This window comes from Phoxinus phoxinus (assembly GCF_949152265.1).
Source record: "Phoxinus phoxinus genome assembly, chromosome: 23".
Classification (NCBI taxonomy): domain Eukaryota; kingdom Metazoa; phylum Chordata; class Actinopteri; order Cypriniformes; family Leuciscidae; genus Phoxinus; species Phoxinus phoxinus.
In genome coordinates, this window is record NC_136898.1 from 3,086,716 (window position 1) to 3,109,025 (window position 22,310).

The 22,310-nt window shown below is 37.8% G+C and overlaps 1 protein-coding gene across 2 annotated transcripts in view; it reads right to left on the minus strand.

Moving 5' to 3' along the window:
- The window catches only part of ttc28 (tetratricopeptide repeat domain 28), a 322,557-nt gene that overhangs the window by 295,815 nt on the left and 4,432 nt on the right, over nt 1-22,310 (minus strand). For both annotated transcript variants that reach the window (XM_079599116.1, XM_079599115.1), the window contains exon 2: nt 11,106-11,393. In XM_079599116.1, the coding sequence (XP_079455242.1) occupies nt 11,106-11,393 (288 nt within the window). The remainder of the gene's footprint in view (nt 1-11,105; nt 11,394-22,310) is intronic.

A 22,310-nucleotide genomic window follows, 5' to 3' on the forward strand; every position in this document is an offset into this window, starting at 1 on the left:
TCTAAAAACAATGAAACACCTTTAAAATTCTTGGCTTCGTCTCAAAGAAACTTTTAAGCAACTGGGTGCAATTTCTCTCTTAGAAAGAATCTAAGAGTCGGTTCATTCAGTCACGAGTGCCTGAACTGCCAGGGTTTGGCTTCTCCCATGTGGCATTGCATGTTAAACTGAGCGAGAGGACACAAAGTCTGCATAGCACTGCCGTCTAGGACACTTTGGGCCTCGAGGGCCCCATTAACATGAAAGGGGCCGAGAACTCGCACAAACATGGCTGTGTAGAGTCGATATAAAGCCCTGCCGCACAACAGACCGGACTGTTTTAGTTTACTCATCCAGCAAAGCACTTCAGGGCCGCTTTGTGAATATGTAAATTGAAAACGAGAAACGCAATGGGCGAAAAAGGAGCAAAATGAAATGCAGAGAAGAGCAGAAATCCAAAGCTTATGATGATATTTACAGGGCTTGGATTTATTTTGACTTTCGTGTGAACTAGGAGAACAATACAGCCTCATATGTAGTTTAAAATGTCTTAAAAAGGAAGAAAACACCAGTGTGTTTATGATAGAGGGGTGGTTAACTAGTTGGCTGATGGGTTAGGGTGGTTAACTAGTTGGCTGATGGGTTAGGGTGGTTAACTAGTTGGCTGATGGGTTACAGGGTGGTTAACTAGTTGGCTGATGGGTTAGGGTGGTTAACTAGTTGGCTGATGGGTTAGGGTGGTTAACTAGTTGGCTGATGGGTTACAGGGTGGTTAACTAGTTGGCTGATGGGTTACAGGGTGGTTAACTAGTTGGCTGATGGGTTAGGGTGGTTAACTAGTTGGCTGATGGGTTAGGGTGGTTAACTAGTTGGCGGATGGGTTATAGGGTGGTTAACTAGTTGGCGGATGGGTTATAGGGTGGTTAACTAGTTGGCTGATGGGTTAGGGTGGTTAACTAGTTGGCTGATGGGTAATAGGGCGGTTAACTAGTTGGCTGATGGGTTACAGGGTTGTTTAATAGTTGGCTGATGGGTTACAGGGTGGTTAACTAGTTGGCTGATGGGTTATAGGGTGGTTAACTAGTTGGCTGATGGGTTAGGGCGGTTAACTAGTTGGCTGATGGGTTATAGGGTGGTTAACTAGTTGGCTGATGGGTTAGGGCGGTTAACTAGTTGGCTGATGGGTTACAGGGTTGTTTAATAGTTGGCTGATGGGTTAGGGTGGTTAACTAGTTGGCTGATGGGTTAGGGTGGTTAACTAGTTGGCGGATGGGTTATAGGGTGGTTAACTAGTTGGCTGATGGGTTACAGGGTTGTTTACTAGTTGGCTGATGGGTTATAGGGTGGTTAACTATTTGGCTGATGGGTTATAGGGTGGTTAACTAGTTGGCTGATTGGTTATAGGGTGGTTAACTAGTTGGCTGATGGGTCATGACATGAGAAATCAAATTTGCCTTAATCTTTTGACATAATTTTAAGGGGTCTTTATACCATTAAATTTCAGAGTTTAAAACGTCCTCTTCATTATAAACAAAGCATTTATTTAACCAAGCTCTGAAAACAGCTTCATTATTGTTGTTAATATTGTTGTATTTTTTATTAAATATAACAAATTTCAGAGTGAAATATTACATTATTATTTTATTTTTTTATGCTATAATAATTTAATTTAGTAGTAGTGAAAGTAGTAGTAAAAATTGTGTATTCATTATTTATTTTTCATGGTCATGACATGCCCTTTCTGTAGTAATAATATAACATTAAATAGTTATTTCATACTTAAAAACAAAATCACAATGTGTCTTAATGCAATGATTATTTCGATGAATCCTGCTATAGTTAATCATCTGAAGGTCTGTGCTCAGCATCTACTGTATATATCTTCACATCTGTGCCTAAAACTAGTCAACTTAGAGGCTAGACCGTTTCTCAAATATGTGTTGCACATCCCTCTTCAGTGTGACTTGAATTTAAATGTGCCACTGTATATCATAACTAGATCTCTGGAGATTTGAGGCCGTGTGTTTCTAATGCAGCAAATGTCATGCTTGCGTGTCATTAACGTGGAGCCCACTTTTCAACGCGCGTCCCTGAGGAGAAGATTGCGGTGTGGTCTGAATATTGCTTTATAAGAACAGGGTGCCAGAGACGTCAAGAGAAGCTCCAGCAGTGCATCATGGGAAAACGGCACTGTGGTCTGTTGCTTTTGCATCCAGAGTGGAGAAGAGAAGGTCTAAAGATCTTCCCAGACTCACAACAACGAATCAAGAGTTTCACGAGGGACGTTTCGATTGCATAAGGCACTTCGAATTCAAAACACAAGACATGTTCGTTCTGTTCACGCTAATACTGTGATCTGAATGGAATTTCCTTCTTATAAAAGACCAGACAACTTCTTGAGTTTCATGACATGATGATTGTCAATTGAAGCAGAAATCCCTAGACTAGCTAGTATTTATAAAAAGCCATACATTACAGTGACTTTACCAGGAGGTTTTTAAACACTAAGAACTCACTTTTCTAACTGTAGTTAGTGTGTAATGTTGCTGTTTGATCATAAACAACATCTGCAAAGTTACAACGCTCAAAGTTCAAAGCAAAAAAAGATATTTGCTTTTAAAGAAAAGGACTACAACAAACGGCTGGTAGGAACTACACGACATTCCTCCCGGGTTAGTGACATCACCAACCCTAGAATTTACATAAGCCCCGCCCACGGGAACACACAGTCCATGTTGAGAAGAGGAAGAGTTGTTGTAGTCGAGCACATCTGTGAGTCAGCTCAAACTTTAGCATCCATCTTTTCACATGCAATAGAAAGTCACTCTGTGTGCATCTCACGACAGTTCCTATACGAGCGATTTATAGATTATCAGACAGAATATGCTAATTGAAGATATTTAACTCCACATCAGCAACATAAACTCATCAACTAACCATTCAGAGACGTCCTGTTGCTTCTACATGTTGTTCTTCTTCTTGAGTCTCTCCATCTTTGTCTGACTCCGGTTTAACATTAAAGACAGAACAGTTTCTGTCATGTTAGGCCCCATCCACACTACTGCGTTTTCGTTTAGAAACGGAGACCTTTTGCTACATTTGCACCCTCACGTCCAGACTACATCGGCAAAAACGAAGACCTAAAACGGAGAAGTTTAGAAACGCTCGTTTTGCGTTTTGAATCTCCGGAGGGCATTTTAGTGAAGACGGTCAAAACGGAGGACTTTAGAAACGATGACGCAGAGGCTCACGCTCGGCTCTATGATTGGGTGTCATCAGTCATGGTGTATCCTTCCCTGATTCGTCAGCCACCCATCACATGACCCGTCCCCGGGAAGAAAACAGCCTGGACTACGTAACGTTAGTGACTGCAACATGGATAACGAATTACAAGCGTTACTAACGTTGATGTCTTTGCTAGCAGCTGTTGTGCAAGTAAAATCTGCATTTTACAACGATAACTGGCTACATGCGCCTGTTTACACCGGCACGCGCACGCCCAGTGTTGGTGAATGGTCGCGTTTTCAGTCGTTTTAATGTGGACGGAGATCAATTCTAATACGCAGCTAAAACGCTGGTGTGGACGGAGATCGTATTCGTTTTAATTCTCCGTTTCTAAACTAAAACGCAGTAGTGTGGATGAGGCCTGCGTGAGGTAATCGCAGCTGCTAACACACACGAGCTCTTGAAACCCCGCCCTCTGCAGCAGCTCATTTGCATTTAAAGGGGCAGGCACAAAACAGGTGCTTTTTTGCAAACCCTCAAAAAGTGACAACTTTAACATGCTATATAAAAATATCTGTGGGGTATTTTGAGCTAAAACTTCACACACACACTCTGGAGACATCAGAGATTTATTTTACATCTTGTGAGAAGGGCATTATACCACCCCTTAAAGCAGCGTATATCAGCTGTCACAGTCGTAAGACGGAGTAAAACTGCCTGAAACTTTTAACATGATCACGATATACACAATATTCCCAAATTGTAACTTATATTGTGGTAAGATCGCTGATATCAGATGTATCGCCCAGCCAGCATCTGAACTAGCATTGCATGACTTCTTTATCAAAGCATCCTTACGAGATCCCTCAGAGCTTAAAAACAGGTGAGCGGCGTCATCCCGCTGTGCATTGATCTTAAAATTGCAAGTCATTGCATGCTTCGAATTTGCATTCATACACCAGTTCATGCATAATCCCTCAGTCTGTGTTTGAACAACGCGGTCCACGGCGTCTGTCTTTGATCAGCGGCAGTCCTGCGAAGGGAACGGACGGAATCAGATTTAAGAAATAAAGACAGACAGTGTGAATCTGCATGAATTATCGGTGCTTTGAAGTCGCAACAGCCAGGTGTGAGACTTACACAGTGTTCGCGTACCTACAGGTTTAAGAGCTCGAAAACTAAAGCCTAGCAACCAAGCAGAAAGAAACAGCGGCTAGGAGTTTTTTAATAAAAGCTATTCAAAGGGATAACTCGCGAGGAATGCGAGGAAAAAATGAGTCTAGACGTCCTCTCAGAAAAATCGCTTTCAGCCTGAAACGCTCCATCTAAATGACAAAGAGATAAAAAAGCACACAAACTGGCATTTAAAAGGATAAAGGCTAAAAACAACGGCGAGCGACTGAGTGCGTTTGTGTCGCTGGCGCACATGTGCTCTGCGCTCCCACAGTTTTCTCCTTCCCATGGGCCCTCTAAAGGGGCAGAACGCGGCTGTTGTGCCAACACGGACATCTACGCGAGGCTGGGAGGAGGAGGCGGCGCTGACAGAAGTAAATAGCCTTCTCAGAGCGACCGCTGTTATTGAGCTTTAATTAAAGGTGACCTCAGCTCGCGACCCCGCCGGGATGAAACAGCAGGAGTATTGCTGTGACCCTGTCCTGCACGTCACCTCCGTGTATCTTCACCGCACTGCCGTTACGGGACTAAAGCTGGGCAATATATGAAGTATACAGCAGCGGACAAACGTGATTTGGTTTTAATGACCTATGAGTTTGATTTAGCCATCAAAACATGAGGGAAATGTTTTATTTATTTAAATGATTTAAATATGAGGGAAGAACAAAACACTGAAAAATTCTCAAAATTATTTGGCAAAAAAAAAAAAAAAAGGCAAACTACAGCTACAGGCTTTATTTTAATATGCAAAAAAAAAAATGCATAGAAAAACAAAAAGCTCATACTGACTACAACATAATCAGTTATTAATATTTCATTGGTTCTCTGGTTTTTGCATGTGTGCATAATATCTTTGAATGACAGTCTGGACAAAAATTATGCCGGCACAAATTCATTGGGTTATTATCACAAATAAAACAATGGACTTCAAGCACAACTGCGCGATATGCTTACAAAATCTATAACTAATTTTTCTATCATTAACTATCACAGGCACACAAACACACACACACACACACACACACAAACACACACACACACACACAGCCCAAACCAAGTACTGAGTATATGATTATACTTTTCTGTATTTAAAATCCTTTTTTTATTTTTTATTTCATGTAATATTAAAATTTTCTGAGATTTTGAATTTGGGGTTTCCATAAGCTGTAAGCCATGATCATCAAAAAATGTTGTGTTTCGTGTGTGTGTGTGTGTGTGTGTGTGTGTATATATTATATATATATATATATATATATATATATATATTATATAACAATTATTACATATGTATTAATCTACAAGGCTGATCAATATGAATATAGAGTTGTTATAGTCATACCGCCAAGCTCTGCCACCGTGTCATCTTATCAGGTAAACTGCAAACACACTGGATCTGCATCTCTGCGAGCACAAACACTTGAAGCGACACATAAATACAGATAAAAACGCTGATGTCTCGAGTGTTTCCGCGTCCTCGAGCTCTGGCGGGAGAATGCTGATGAAGCGACACTCGTCTGCGTTCATCTGCCTTCTCTTCACATCCATCACTCGCCGTGACCTCTCAGAAAGGGTTGAGAGGTGTCGGAGTGTGTGACGGAGAGCAACAACATCAACACAAGGACTTACTAACCGTTTATCACTCTGTTGCACGGCTGTCAGGTGTGAAGCACTGGCTCATTGAACAAGTTTCCTCACAACAAGGACATTTTAATGTCTACAGTGTCTCTTTTCCTTACATATCAGAGAGATTCAGAGCTGTGAACACAAGCCCAGAATTATCACAGATTACAAAAACAAACACTTGAAAACATATGAATGCCTTTCAATAGATCAAGTGTCTGTGTCTTCTGTAAAATCTTTTCTGATTGTCTTTATTTTTGCTCAATGACTAATCAACTGGTGCCGCAATACTTTTAATCTTCAATTTCAACACTAGATCTGTTGTTGTTGTTGTTTTCCGTTTCAAACCATACACACATCAATATCGTTCTTGTAAAGTGTTTTGCTTTGACATTTTATATTTAACGCAGATGTTTTTAAATGTCTGAAGTGTGCAGTCTTCTAAAAATCTGTTTAAAATCTCATTGATATCTAAACTAGACAGCGATGAGATTAAATAGAGAGCAAATTATGATTTAAAGTATCAGATTTCTCTATAGGGTCTCAATCTGTTCTCAGATTTACTAATAAAACTAATTCTGCATTTTTTTTAAATCAGGTCTCAATTTTATCTAGAAAACATTTCTCAACAAATTCTATCAAGACTTAATCACCGAGACAAAGTCTTATCCTTCACTCTGCACCATTTATACTACATCAGTAATTGTTCTCAAGTTATTAGCCTTTGGTTTTTGCACGGATTATATAAAGCGGACTATAAAATTGCATAAACTATTTGGGCTCGGTAAGAGTTTATGTTTTTGAAAGAAGTCTCTTCTGCTCATCAAGGCTTCATTTATTTGTGCAAAAATACTGCAAAATACTGTAAAATAGTGAAATATTATTACAATTTAAAATAACTATTTTCCATGTGGATATATAGTAAACTGTATTTGATTCCTGTGATCAAAGCTGAATTTTCAGCATCATTACTCCAGTCTTCAGTGTCACATGATCCTTCAGAAATCAGTATAATATGAGGATTTGATGCTCAGGAAACATTTCTGGTTATTATCAACAGTTCATGTTTTTGTCAAAAAACCTTGATACATTTTTTTAAGGATTCTTTGATGAATATGATGAATAGAAAGTTTCAAATGTATGTGAAATAGAAGAAATATTTTTATAGCTATATTTATATGAACAATCTCAGTCAATTTCTATTTAGATTTTTTTAAAGAAACATCAGAGACGAAGTTTACACTCGATTAGGTCCCTGAAAGAGTAACCATACGATTTTTTTTCTTATAGGGAATTGGGAAAGTCATAACTTCATATTCATTTGTTTATTTGCGTTTTTATGAGCCTTTTTTTTGGCAGAACCGCTCTGCACACGAGCAACGGGGCAAAACTGCAGGCCTGTAAAGTCTGTGGATTCCTGCAGTTATTGTCCTCGCAGCTCAAGTTAGCTGGCGAACTCCTTCAGGATTTCCACAACAAAACATCAGCTCGGCCCCACACCCACAACTTCCTCCTATTCTGTTCCAAAAGGAAGACCGGTCTCTCCGATTCGGCCCCGCTGGTTCCCACAATCCTCGGAGAGATCTCGGACCCGAGCTCAGCACTCGTGGCGCTGGTTAGTTCAAACACTCGCCTCGTCTCAGAGGAGCCTGCAGCTCATAAACAAATACAATTTCACACATTTTGGTTTAGTAAAAAGGAACCCATATTTCTGTTCTTTACTCTGAGCCAAACGAGAAAGTCCCGCCTTTCTGTCTCCGTGCAGCGAATGAAAAGCCAGTGTGCCGGAGACGGGCAGCTGTGCACGCCGAGGTTAGCGTTCCTCGCTGGCTTTGGGTTTTGCCACATGTGCTTTAGGCCGGGGAGGAGAGGATTTCGTGTGGTCAGAGCGAGACCAAACCGATGTACCACTCAAGTCTGAGCAAAGCGTTTTACTCTCGGCTCACTGTTTATGAATGAGGAAAGGATATTTCAATATCCTCATGTTTGCATTATTACAAAACACTTACGATTATACACTGTAAAAAAATATTTTCATGATTTATCACAACTTTTTATCTTTTGTCAAATCAACTTCGATAACTAATGTGTGAACATTTTGAGTTTCTGTTTATTAAACCATTCTTCTTCATTGTATTAACTCAAAATTTTAATTACAACGAACTCAAAATTTTAAGGCAACAAGGTAACTTGCTTTTTTAAGTTAAACCAATATTTTTTTTTACAGAGCACTAAAAAAATGTGGCTGCGATTAGTTATAACAACTCAAACTTTGTTGAGATAACTTCAATATCCAACTTAACTAAACTAAACTAAAGTTAACTAAACTTAATATTTTAAGTCAAGCATGAACACGTACTTTTTAAAGTTTAAACAATGTTGGATTTTAAGTTGTGATAAATAATCGCAGCAATTGCATACATATGTGTGGGCCGCCCAGTTATATTTTAAACATTACTTTATATCCAAAGCAACTTGTACACTAATTTTTGCAGTACAAACTTAAGAACACACGTGTCATCAGATATGAGCGGGATTTCAACAACTCTACAGTTATTATGTCAAACCTGCTGAAGATTGAAGCTGCAACGTTTGTATTAGCAGAACCGAACAATTGGGCTACAACATCCAATACCAGTATACGAGACATCAGGACTAAATCCACTACATACTTCCACTTAATCCACGTTCAGAAGTCTGGGGTCGGTGAGATATGTGAATGCTTTTGTCTCTTCTGCTCACCAAAGCTGCATTTATTTAATCAAAAATACAGTAATATTGTGGAAATTTGAAATAACTGTTTTCTATGTGAATATATTATCAAATGTATTTTATTCCTGTGATGCAAAGTCTTCAGTGTCACATGATCCTTCAGAAATCATTTTAATATGATGATTTGATGCTCAAGAAACATTTCTGATTATTATCAATGTTGAAAACAGTCTTCATATTTTTGTGGAAACCGTGATACTTTTTTTCCCCTAGGATTCTTTGATGAATAGAAAGTTCAAAAGAAGAGCATTTATTTGAAATAGAAATCATTAGAAATGTATTTGCTGTGACTTTTGATCAATTGCGTCCTCCTCGCTGAATAAAATTATTACTTTAATTAAAAAACAGTGGACCCCAAACTTTTGAAAAGTCATCCAACAACACACAAAAAGGTTTTTCAACAGCAGACACTAAATGTGTATATAATATATAATATAATTATATAATATATACACATAATATATAATTTGCCATAATTCTAAGTGTTGAAATGAATCAAACACTGATTTTTACACAATATGCACTCAAGCTCACAAAAGCATAACAATTTTTTTAAATAATTCATTGACACAGGAAGAACTAACGCAGCAGTTTCTAACCAATGCTAATAAAATGTCCAAATATCAGCCAATTAACCCGCAATGACTGAAGAGATTAACAAACACAGGTGATCTATTAAAACTGGAATTAAAAAGTAATGATCCAGAACCACAACTCGTTACATAAAGCTAGTCAATAAAATCCAACATGCGTGTTTTGTGGCAACTACAGTACATCACTGAATCCATCTAATTTACTTTAATACTTCATGCTTGTAGCTGTGAGAGCGCATGTAGAGCCGAAGCCTGTGAAATGGTGTTGTTTGCTAGTAAGTCCATCACAGCGAGCACTTTTCCCGATGCCAAGAGCAGACGAGCTCCTGCCGCAAGGCCACGGCTGAGATCATTTTTCAGACGCTGACTTCGCTGTGATGTTCTGCTGTGAGTGTCTGTTCACATCACAGCTGAGAAATGTTAAGCAAAGAGGCAATTTGGCAAAATCTCAAGCTCTCTGCTTGCTTTACCTGCAATGAATGCTAATATAAAGAAACAAACACACAAATAAAGCACGGGCGATAGCGAGGACCTCTTCTTCTCTAAGCTGAGGAATAAAACAGTTCACCGCAAAAAAGACATTTATTTAAGTATTTTTGTCTTGTTTTCCAGTACAAACATCTAAACATTCTTAAATCAAGATACATTTACTTGAAAATTGCATCAAAAATAAGTGAGTGTATGCATACAAAAATATCTATATATAAATGAAAGGGAAAGAAATATTTTTTTTAATATGTTATATGTAAAGCAAAATATTTAGGTGAAATTATCTGCAACAGAAGTTGCGATAGTCTTTTATTCCCGATTGTATCGTATATTCAACTAAAAAGGCTTCTGGAATGAGAACAAATGTGGGCGGGGCTTGATTTCATCTGTGGGGAATTGATTGGATGGTTGTGGTTTGCTATTGGTGGATCTCATGTGAGTGACAGGTTGCCTCGTCATCAGAGAAGAGAAGAGAAGAGAAGAGAAGAGAAGAGAAGAGAAGAGAAGAGAAGAGAAGAGAAGAGAAGAGAAGAGAAGAGAAGAGATGTCGCCGCAAGAGAATATTTTTTATTAAGATTATGAGGCATTTGAAAAAAAAAAAAAATACATTATTTATAATAAATAAATGCAATATTCCATTTTTTTTTTTTTTTTTTAGAAAAGTCAGTTTTGATTTCATGGTGACTTAAAGTCCCCCTGTAGTCAATAATTGTATCCCTTAAAACTCGTCTTTGATCACCAAAATTACATATTTAAAAGTTTTTCCCTTGATAAGAAATGTCTTCATGCCTTAAAATATCTTGAATGTAACTCGACGCCCTTGCCTCATTTAGTATACGCAGTTCTATGAATATGCAAATGAGCCTCCACTCTCTCACAGCAGTTCAGAGATCCACTCGTTGATCTGATTGGTTACAAGGTAGTTTGTGACGTCAGAAACACCAGCGATTTCAAACCGTGTTTTTGAGACTAATTCACTGCCGTTTTAAAGAGAAAATACTCAGCAATGGTGTTGACTTATGAATTTACACATGGTTTGTCTTAAAGCATATTAAAAACACCACATATAAACAACAACATTAAAAACTTGATTTTCACCACAGGGGGACTAAAGAATCTGTACTGGAAAACAAGACAAAATTCTCAGTAAGAAAATAGACCATTGTATAAAACACACGACGACTGAACAACAACTGGAGCGTCGAGGGACGTTTTTTTTCCACTAATGATATGCGGCCCCGCCCACAAACTCACCTTGGGCCACTTGGGGTTGAGGAGGCGGGCTTTGACGGCGTCGTCCAGGGCGGTCTGGTACTGGCCCAGTTTGAGGTGGGCGGCTGAGCGGTTGCTGTAGAGGATGCAGTTCTGTGGATCGGCACGCAGAGCTTCACCGTACAGCTTCACGGCCGTCTGGAAGTCTCCCAGCTGGCAGGACTCGTTGCTTTGCCGAACCTTCTCCATGAACTCTGCCTTAGTGAGTCCCGGGCCCTCGGATGCAGCGTGAACGGCCCTGCCCAGCGCTCGCGGTCCAAACAGACCAAACTGACCAGGAGGAACACACATCAGAGAGATGCATTAGAGGATTTGGATCATTAAAGTTGATATATATATATATATTTATAATATATATAAATTAATACTTTAATGCAGCAAGAAGGCTTTAAATGCCTATTTCAAAATCATAAAAAAGTATCATGTTTTATATAAAAATATGAAGCAGGATTATTGTTTGTATTTCCGAATTTAACAAACACATGTGGAATTAAAAAGTAATGATCCAGAACCACAACTCGTTACATAAAGCTAGTAAATAAAATCAGATGATAATTGATGATAACAAGAAATGTTTCTTCAAATCAGCATATTAGAATGATTTCTGAAGGATCACGTGACAAGACTGGAGTGTTAAAAATTCTAATAATGAATTCTTATTATTAGTTATTCTTATTATTAGTTATTCTTAATAACAGCAAATAATGATGCTGAAAATTCACTTTTGCATCACAGGAATAAATTACAGTTTAAAATATATTCACATAGAAAACAGTTATTTGAAACTGTAATAATATTTCACAATTTTACTGTTTTTATTGTCTCTTTGATCAAATAAAAGCAGCAATGGTGAGCAGAAGAGACTTTTTTCAAAAACATTTAAAAAATCTTACTACCTCCAAAAAATTTTTATTTGAGTTATTTACATAAAGTCTTAAAGCTACAGCAGCAAAAAGAGTTTTGTTTTTGTCTAAAACTTGTCCGAGAAATGGTGATAAACTGCTTTTGGTGCATCTTGATTGACATTATAAGTGGACTTGAGTGTGAAAAGAACAAAACATGATCCATTTCATAAAGAGATGTTGACTCGTGTTCAGTTCAGTTGTGTTCAACATGTAGCAAAGCAGATTTGCAGGGTTTTAGGATTATATTGGCAGGGTTAAGCACAAAGCGATCGCAGAAGAAACCTTTCTTCTTAATCTCCTTCAGAGTACGAAGGAAACCTTTGAAAAAAAACACACAAAGCTCAAAAGTACAACCCTTATGAAAGGCTCTAAGAACAGAATGTCACCACAGCAAACACTACGGCTGAAATACTAGATCAGTGTTTCCGAACCACATTAGTGTGCTGTGCTGTGAGAGGTTTCTCTTTACTCAAGGAACACTATGGGCCCTATTTTAATGATCTAAGTGCATGGTCTAAAGCGCACAGCGCAAGTGCACTTAGGACTGTGTCCGAATCCACTTTTGCTAGTTTAACGACGGGAAAAATGGTCGGCAAATGGTCTAAAAGTGTTGACCCTATTCTCTTAATGAGTAATGGGTGTGTTTTGGGCGTAACGTGCAATAAACCAATCAGAGTCTCGTCTCCAATTCCCTTTAATCGAATTTTCTAATTCCCGCGCTATGGCGGATGCACTATTTATTTACATAGCGGAATTTGCAAGGGGAAAAACTGAAAGCTTCTCTAGTGAGGAAACGGATCTGCTCATGCGTGAGGTTAAAGTGCGCAAGCAGACCACCTACGGGACAAAGTGTGCGTGCGTTGTGGACCCACCTATAGGCGCATATTACTAACGTGCTCTTTAAATAACAAAAAAATATATATTGCAGTCTATTTCAGTGCCTGAAAATAGCAACGCGCCAAGCGCCTGAACACATCTCATTTTCAGACCAGCACACCCATGGGCGCAAATGCATTTGCCATTTAAACAACGTGGCGCAGGACGTGAAAATGATAATTGCGTCAGGCTGAGACTAGCAAAACACACTTGCGTCACGCAGCGCTGCATTGCAATTTGCACCGGCTGTATGATAGGGCCCTATGTCTATAAAGGCTAATGTTTTTTGCATTTATAGAGCAGAGAAGAGTCTTAGACTGGAATTTGCCGTCTAGCTGTAGCCAAAATATCCTGTGCATAACGCTTTATTTTTTTATATCATGAGATTTTGTCCACATGCATTCAACAAGAAAAACTGAGGACACGCATACAACAAAGTTGTTGTAAGTTGATGAAAACGTGATGCAATGCATGACGGCCGTTCCAGTGATGGACAAAATATCTCAATAATTCGTTGCTAACTCCATCTTGGTTTTCATGAATGTTAATATTAATGACACATGCCATATATAAATCCACAATATCAACTTTGATGACACAGTGTTTGTTATTTTAGTGCTTAGTGGTGTGCCCTGGGATATTTTACTTATCAAAACTGTGCCGTGGCAACAAAAAAATGGTTGGGAAACACGGTATAATACAAATGAACTTATGCCTGAATATGCCTGATAAAAAAAAATATGCCTGATATCTGATATGATGGCTGATACTACACATTTCCATTCAATTGTCAATGCATTTGTATTACTTATCACAATATACATATTGTTCCCAAGTATTGTTCCAAGATATTTATGTAGATGAGGAAAAAACTGTTCTCAATACATACATGCACATGGAAATGTAATTCAGATACACTACTGTTCAAGTTTGGGGTCAGCAAGGCTGCATTTATTTGCTAAAAAAAAAATATTGTGAAATATTTTTACAATTTAAAATAAAATAATTATAATAAATGATTCAAATGTAATTTATTCCTGTGATCAAAGCTGTGATTTTCAGCATCATTACTCCAGTCTTCAGGGTCACATGATCCTTCAGAAATCGACTAAACATTAGTCGACAAGAAGAGGCTTAGATTAGAATATATTTATGCATTATATTTATAATTTATATTGATAAATGGTAATTAGCTGATATGGTCATGATTTTACATGCGCAAGAGAGACGCCTCGGTTAGGTGAGCACAGCCAAAAACATTGATAAATGTCTAAGAAGTGCACAGAAGAACTTGATGGAATATGGGTCAAAATGGTTCATGACATTTTATTGAGCTAAAGCTATTTATTACAAAATAATATCACACTCCGTTATATTGTGCATCAGGCCGCGCTCATTGTTTTGTCTGTGCGGTCGATTCCTCGGGGAGACACACACCAGTGGCTCCTGCTGACTTTAGAGAATGCAGGAAATTTATGACTAGCCACCTAAGAGCTTCACATCTGGAGAATTCCCAAGAGCGACAGGGAAAAACAGGGAGGGGATGGAGACGGAGAGAAAAAGCAAGAGAGACGGAGAGAGAGAGAGGGAGAGAAAGTAAAACGGCAGGCGAAGAAAGAAACTCCAGCCTGTAATCTTACACACAGGCCACACCCCTCTTCCCTTCTGCAGGAATTCTGGGATAGCTCAGTGGGATAATTACTTCCAGAGAGGCCAAAAGGAAGAGCCGGAGCACTAGACCGACAGCATGAGTGAAGGAGAGGAACGAAAAATGGACAGGAAGACACAGCGCATCAGTGGGAAGTAAACTGAGAGCAACTGAATTTTGTACCAATTTACCAAATTAAGAAGCAAAACGTCACGGAAATACAGAGAAAAATATTTATTCTGCTCCCTATGAGAAACTCTAAAGCAAGAAAATACGTTCAAAAAGAGAAACAAATTTCTTTAGTGTGAAATGTTGCTGTTTGAACATGAAAAAGCTCTGAAAAGTGACAAAGTTCTCCTCTATATCAGTGTCAGTGTTTCTGAACTCCTGAAACGCCTCCATTGTAGTCTTGAGTTTCTTCCGGGAACCAACACGTCATAATATTCCTCATTTAAATAATTAATATGCAGAATAAAGGGGCGGGGCCTGGTTGAGTTAGTTACTAGTGTGTTAAACTGGTGGTTATGGTAAGGGGCGGGACATTTCCCAAACACACTCGAAGCTCTTGACCAATCACAACACACTGATCCAGCCGACCAATCAGAGCACAGTGTGCTTTTCAGAAGGAGGGGCTTCATAGAGACAGACTGGGAAGAGAGGAGCCGCAAAAATGGAGAATATTTTAAAAATAAAGGGTTTTGATCATTCAAACTTATTCTAGTAGACTTTAAAAAGGGTATAATAGGTCCCCTTTAAAGGCATAATTTACATGCCTATGTAATAAGTAGTCAAACACATTAACTTTCCTTTCAAAATACCTTCTTTTAGCCAAATCTAAGGCAGTATCACATCTAACCTTCATCCTATCCTTCAAACTATTTCAATCCCAGAACACCCTGCAATTAATCTCAATGAAAACATGAATCTATGTCAAACACTGTAGATGTTGGTAACACTTTAGTTTAGGGTCTAATTCTCACTATTAACTGCTTATTATCATGCATATTACCTGGATATTGGCTGTTTATTATTACTTATAAAGCACATATTAATGCCTTATTCTGCATGACCATATTCTACTTCCATTAATAATCCACCAAATACCTAAACTTAACAACTACCTTAAAGTTTATTGAGGAAAAAGTCAGTTAGTTAATAGATAGAACTGAACCCTAATCTAAAGTGTGACCCAAATTTCATTCAATACTGGAAAGCAATGATAAAATACGAAATATATAACCCAATACTGTGTGGGCGCCGTGTATTTAAGTTTACTAGAATATAATGTTGTTAGCTTAGTAACACATTCACAACAAACTGGAATCAATTATGAGTCGACTCAAGAGTGGCACACATCATGAAGTGAACTCTGATGGACAATAAAACGGATAGAAACAGCCTTACAATAAAACCAATACACCATAGAAGCAGCGACTTTAACGTATAAACTATACACTGATGCGATCCGTGTTGCAATTTCGATCCTGCGTGCCATATTTTTTGAAAATGGTATATATATATATAATATACAGTAGGGCGATTTTTCGATTAATCGATTTTTAAAATGTGGTCGATTCAAATTTGATTCTCAAAGGCCAAAAATCTATTTTTTCCATATTTATTTATACCCATCACCCGAAAGCCAGTATTAGTTTTTCTACAGTGTTCATAGGCTTGCAGCCTCCATGTTACAGCTAATGCTGTGAGATTTTATGTTAGTTAAACATAAAATAACCTGATCTTGATTGATCAAGGCATGCGACTGTTCTGACTTTAGAACAGTCAGTCTAATTTTCAGCATAAATTTTTCATCTTGCATCAAAATCATTTCATTCATTGTATGCATTTGAAGGTGGGTTTTAATGTACCCAAGAGTACCTAAAGTAAAAAAAGTTTAATTTACAGGTTTGTGGCTCTATTTCTTTTTATTAAATAACCACTCGTAAACTTATGTTCACCGTTTAAAAATAAATAAATATAGGATTTGTATTAAATCTATATTCTTTCGTCGAATCAGGAATAAAATCGAATTTAGAATCGGAATTGAATCGAGAATTGAAATCGAATCGGAACATCTGAATCGATACACAGCCCTAATATACAGTATGTTTTATATAAATATAAAAACATTATTGCTTTAAAATAGCCACACAATGACACCAATTTCAACATGTTTTGCACTACGATTGTCATTTTTAACATTTAGTTCCCTGGTGTGGTTTTAACTTGTCCAATTGTTTTAAAACTTCAGGAAAGTCTGGCAAAATCTACCTCCACCCCATCCAGAGTCAGACACAGATAACAGCGTCAGCCGTACAGTATTTATGTTGGCCGCGGGCAGATAATGACAGCCTTGGTGGAGGTCATTCTGAACAGACGAATGTGTCCGCACCAGCGCAGAGATGGAGCCGGTGGTCATCTTCATCTTCAGCTGAGACAACAGACCTCACAAAGTTGATCAGCACCAGAACACGTAACATGTGGGACACATGTTCAACTCCAGCTTCACTCAACAGGCCAAAAATAACAGCTGTAAACTGACCACACACATAATAATGGAGTCATGCTCCAGTCCTCAGTGATCTCTGGACACAGACTAATTCCATTAGTGTCTTGAGCGATTTCGATTTGATTGATTATCATTGAGTGTAAACGGCCAGAAAATATCAAGACGGCACCAGATCTGAGCTCACGTTGGTCACAACCCAAACCAGAACTGTCAAATAATAATGTCCATTCCTCATGAGTAGTTCACTATTGAGAGAACTTTCACATCATATTATAAAAATATGACATTGCCCTTTTGAAATAAAACAGATAAGCTGCAAAAATGTCTTATTTTAAACTTTCTGACATGAAACAAATATTAAACCACATGACCTCCCACATTTACACATCAATGTAGCCGATTTGGTGTTCAGAAATTAAAGGGTTAGTTCACCCAAAAATAAAAATTCTGTCAGTAATCACTCCAACCCCGTAAGACTTTCATTCATCTTCGGAACACAAATTAAGATATTCTTTTATTAAATCTGAGAGCTGTCTCACTCCTCGTCCTCCATTAGCCTGGTTCTACCAGACTCTCGTACATTTCATTTGTACAGAGTCTGGCTTCTCTCTATTGACAAGCGTTAACTTCCTTGAAGGCGGGTTCTCTGTTGAAGTTTAAAACTATTGGATCTGCCCAGAGTCACTCTGGATCTGCCATAACCAATCGCTAACGTTTGGTCGTGACGAAACTTCAACTCAAACTAGCGCACGACCTCAACGTCATCGTTCTCAGCCACTCCCTCTATTCGCTGATTGGACCGGTAAAAAAATGAGCGGAGAAAACCCAAGAATACACCACAATCCCAGACGTAGTACTGAAGGAAAATGAAAATTGAGCGGAAGTAGGAGGCTCACTCCTTCATAGGCTGCTTTTCTAATTGAAACTTGCCGGCCCAGAAAGTTGGTAAAGACCATGTTTAAAATAGTCCAAGTGGCTCAACCTTAAGTTTATCAAGCGACGAGAATAATTTTTGTGCGCAAAAAAATAACGACTTTATTCAACTATTGATGTTCTTGTGTGTTCCTCTGAGTGAGTTCACGTAGTGTAACAGCGCAGCGCTGCGTCAGACGTATACTCACTATTAGCATCACACACATGACCAACATCAGCCAATAGTGAGCTTGCGTTCTGACGTACAACCCAGAAGCGATACGCTGTTACACTACGTGAACTCACTCAGAGGAACACACAGAAGAACATCAATAGTGGAATAAAGTCGTTATTTTTGTGTGTTTTTTGCACACAAAAATTATTCTCGTCACTTAAACTTATGGTTGAGCCACTGTAGTCACCCAGGCTGCATTTATTTGATTAAAAATACAGGAAAAAACAGTAATATGAACGGTTTTCTGCATGAATACATTTTAAAAATGTAATTTATTCCTGTGATCAAAGCTGAATTTTCAGTCTTCAGTCTCACATGATCCTTCAGAAATCACTCTAATATGATGATCTGATGCTCAAGAAACATTTCTGGTTATTATCAATGTTAAAAACAGTCATGATGTTTCAGATTTTTAGTATAGTATTGATTTCTTTAAAAAAAACAATCACTGATTCTAAACTTTTGAAGGGTTCTGCAGGCGCTTCATACAGAACCTTTTAGGTTTCCATCGTGGGATCATTTTATGGATTTAGACTATAGTTTTAATTCATTTTGTTTAAATTTGAATTAAATGTTATGAATTACACAGCTCGTAAACAGAATTTATCACTAGAAAAAAATTTAAATAACCTGTTAAACATGAACGTATTATGCAATCCTTTAAGACATTTGTCTTTTTTTGGCATAAAGCGTTCTTTAAAACTGAGTCAAGAACCCTAGTGTAAGTCTATAGGTGTCATGCACGTTTTAGAAATGATTGTGAAGGCTGAGTTCTCCAGGTTTTATAGACCTCTTTGAAATAATCTATAGCAAAACAGAACAATGCAATGCAGCATCATTAACAATGAGTCATTCACAGAACTCACATCACTCAAAGTAAAATGTTCAAAATGGGCCTAGACAATACCGATATTTGTTCACAATGCACTTTAGGTCACATAGACGACTATTTACACGCCATGTGGCACTGCCAACCAGTTCATTCTTTTTGGATTACAGTCACTGAGACACTTTCCACTATCTTGAGCCACAGAACCCCATCGTCACCATCACTTTGTCTCATAGGCGACTTCTCTGATATCTATATCCCAAAAAAATACAGGAATCCGTTGCTCATCTCTCTAGCTGTCGCTAAGAAAGTAGTTCTCCAAAACTGGAAATCAAAGAAATCTTGCCATATCAATCACTGGAAAAATGTAATCTCAGAACACATTTCAATGGAGAAACACAATGCACACAGAAGGAGGCAGATATCAGCCTTTGAAGACACCTGGTCCCTTTTTTTTGACATCTTGGACATTTCATAATATCACATAAATATAACTACAAGCCAAGTACATTTCCAGACACATACCACCCCCCTTTCCGTTATATAAGTTTATATATATTATTATTATTTTTTTATTTATTTTTTTCTTCTCCTCTTTCATTCTTTTTTCTTCTTCTTGCTTTTGTCCCTGCAGCTATCACTTCATACATACACATAGGCATACAATATCGACACCTATGCATAACATCTCTAAACCTTTTTTCCCCTCAAATACCCTTTTTTTATTAATATTTTTTAGGAGAATTTGCTCAAGACCATTCTATTCAATAATAATTATACGTTCTTGTTTCCCAGTTGTGTTGTCTCCTTGTTGTTTTTCTGTCACCTTGTCGTGTCTTATATGTTACGTGTTACACTTTGTACGTGGTGCTATAATCCCCCCTCCCCTTATGTACCCAAGGACTCACAAAACTGGGTGAATGGTTATGCACCGTATATACATGTATTGTCTGTATTATAATATATTGTGTATACAGTTTGCTGTATTCAAAATAAAGTTGTCCTCCTAAGAGGGGGGGTGGTGGTGGGCCAAAAAAAAAAAAAAAAAAAAAAAAATGATGCTCCGGCCCTAATGACCAATAATCTAAATCTGACCACTGTTTATCCACCATCATAAACTCACAGGTAGGTGTGTGTGTGTGTGTGTGTGTGTGTGTGTGTGTGTGTGTGTGTGTGTGTGTGTGTGTGTGTGTGTGTGTGTGTGTGTGTGTGTGTGTGTGATTAACAACACAGGGATGGCAGGACTCCAGATTGTCCAAGAGTGGTGTAAAAATTGTCCTCCCCTCCTGCCGTACTGGTCTTCCTGTCTGATCAATGCTCACTTTAAACCGATGAGAACTCAAACTACTAAACTGAGGCTAACATCAGCATGCAGACAACAAGGCCTTTTAACCTGTCTAGAGCCAACACGTGAGACACGCTCATACAAACACTGAGAAATCTAGTAGTGGCCCTCGAAACTAAGCGTGAATCTCAGGAAATCTGTCAATAACCAGTGCTGTTCATGTTAATAATTTTAAAAATTTAAATCATTAATTGAAATTAAATACATACAAAACAAATATTACATGAAAAATGTAAACAACAAAAAATAATTTTCAATGAACTCTCTAGTAAAGTCTTACCTAATGAGAATTATTTGGAGAGCATACATGTGCAAAACAATTAGGGCTGTGAAACGATTAATCGCATCCAAAATAAAAGTTTGTGTTTACATAATATATGTGCGTGTACTGTGTATAATTATTTTGTATATATAAATACACACACATGCTTGCATATATTTAAGAAATATTTGCATGTATATACTGTATATAGATTTATATATAATTTATATTATATATAAATCTAAATATTTCATATTTAAATAAAAAACAATTCTTAAATATATACATGCATGTGTGTGTATTTATATATACAAAAGAATTATACACAGTACACACACATATATTATGTAAACACAAACTTTTATTTTGTATGCGATTAATCGTGATTAATCGTTTCACAGCCCTAAAAAAAAATACAAAAAATAATTAAACTTAATTATTCAATTTTACAATTATTTTGATTTTGGAGTAAACCGTGACCCGTTGTGGTGAGATTGACCCAATAGTTTGACACACCGAACTAAGTTGATCCCCGAGTCTCGCTGTGTCCACGTCTGCCTGCCCGCTCCTGATCCGGCCTCGTCTCCGGCGGGTCAGGGGGCTGAGGCGCATTCCTGGGAAAATGAAAACAAGCCTCTCCTCTGGCAGGCATCAGGCATCAGCAGCGGGCGGAGAAGCTGATGCCCGCTCAGAAGAGTCCACACACGATCTGCCTGTCCAACAGCTGTCTCCAACCTTTACACACATCTGAGCATCTCACGAACATCTAAAGACTGACCCCATAACTCTGCTTGTACAGTAAAACACAGTACTGCCAAACTCAGCATGCGCTGTGCTATAAACACCAGCTTATCAAGCTTAACCAGCCAGATTTACTCGTTCAACTAACACCACCAAACCAGCCAGAACAGCTTTAAACCTCACGGGCTGCAGGTCTGGTCATATATGCAAATGAGAAACCGTAACTAACAATATAAGTGTGCATAGTAGGACAGCAAATTATAAGCTTTTGAAACCTAATGACCAATCCAACCAAACTCAGTAGAGCGGCACGATTCTTTCTTTTTTTTTTAAATGACATCGATTTGGCGATCTCAGTGAACTTTCAGATCTGTGTTGGTTGGCACTGACCAATAGAAAGCAGTTGTCATGTGTATGAAACAGTCTTTTCAAATAAAGGTTGTATACAATTAATTACATGGTTACGGCAGTAGGTGGAGACAAGATTTATTTACTGAATCATTCATTCAAGAGATCCATTCAAAAACACAGATTCATCGAATAATGAAACAAGTATTAATGAGTGAGTCATTGAATCCTTCATTCAAAACGATTATTATATTTGAAAAATTATAATTAATGAATTCATTTTTTAAATACACTGTAGCAATTAACATTTTGTCACAACCTCTAGTACATTAGGCCTACATTTTATTTTGTTGTGTTGGGAGAATCATGATCTCGGTTTTAAACAAAAAAATATTTTAGGAAATTTTTAGATTTTGGACAATTTTGCTCCTATAACTTGTCTTCTTTCAGACTATTGTAAAGAAAATATAAAAAATACACATTTAACTGTTTTTTTATTACACTTCATCTATTTTCATATGTATATGTCGATTACAATACATATCTTCAAAGTAATTTTTTTCTCCACTTCAGCGGC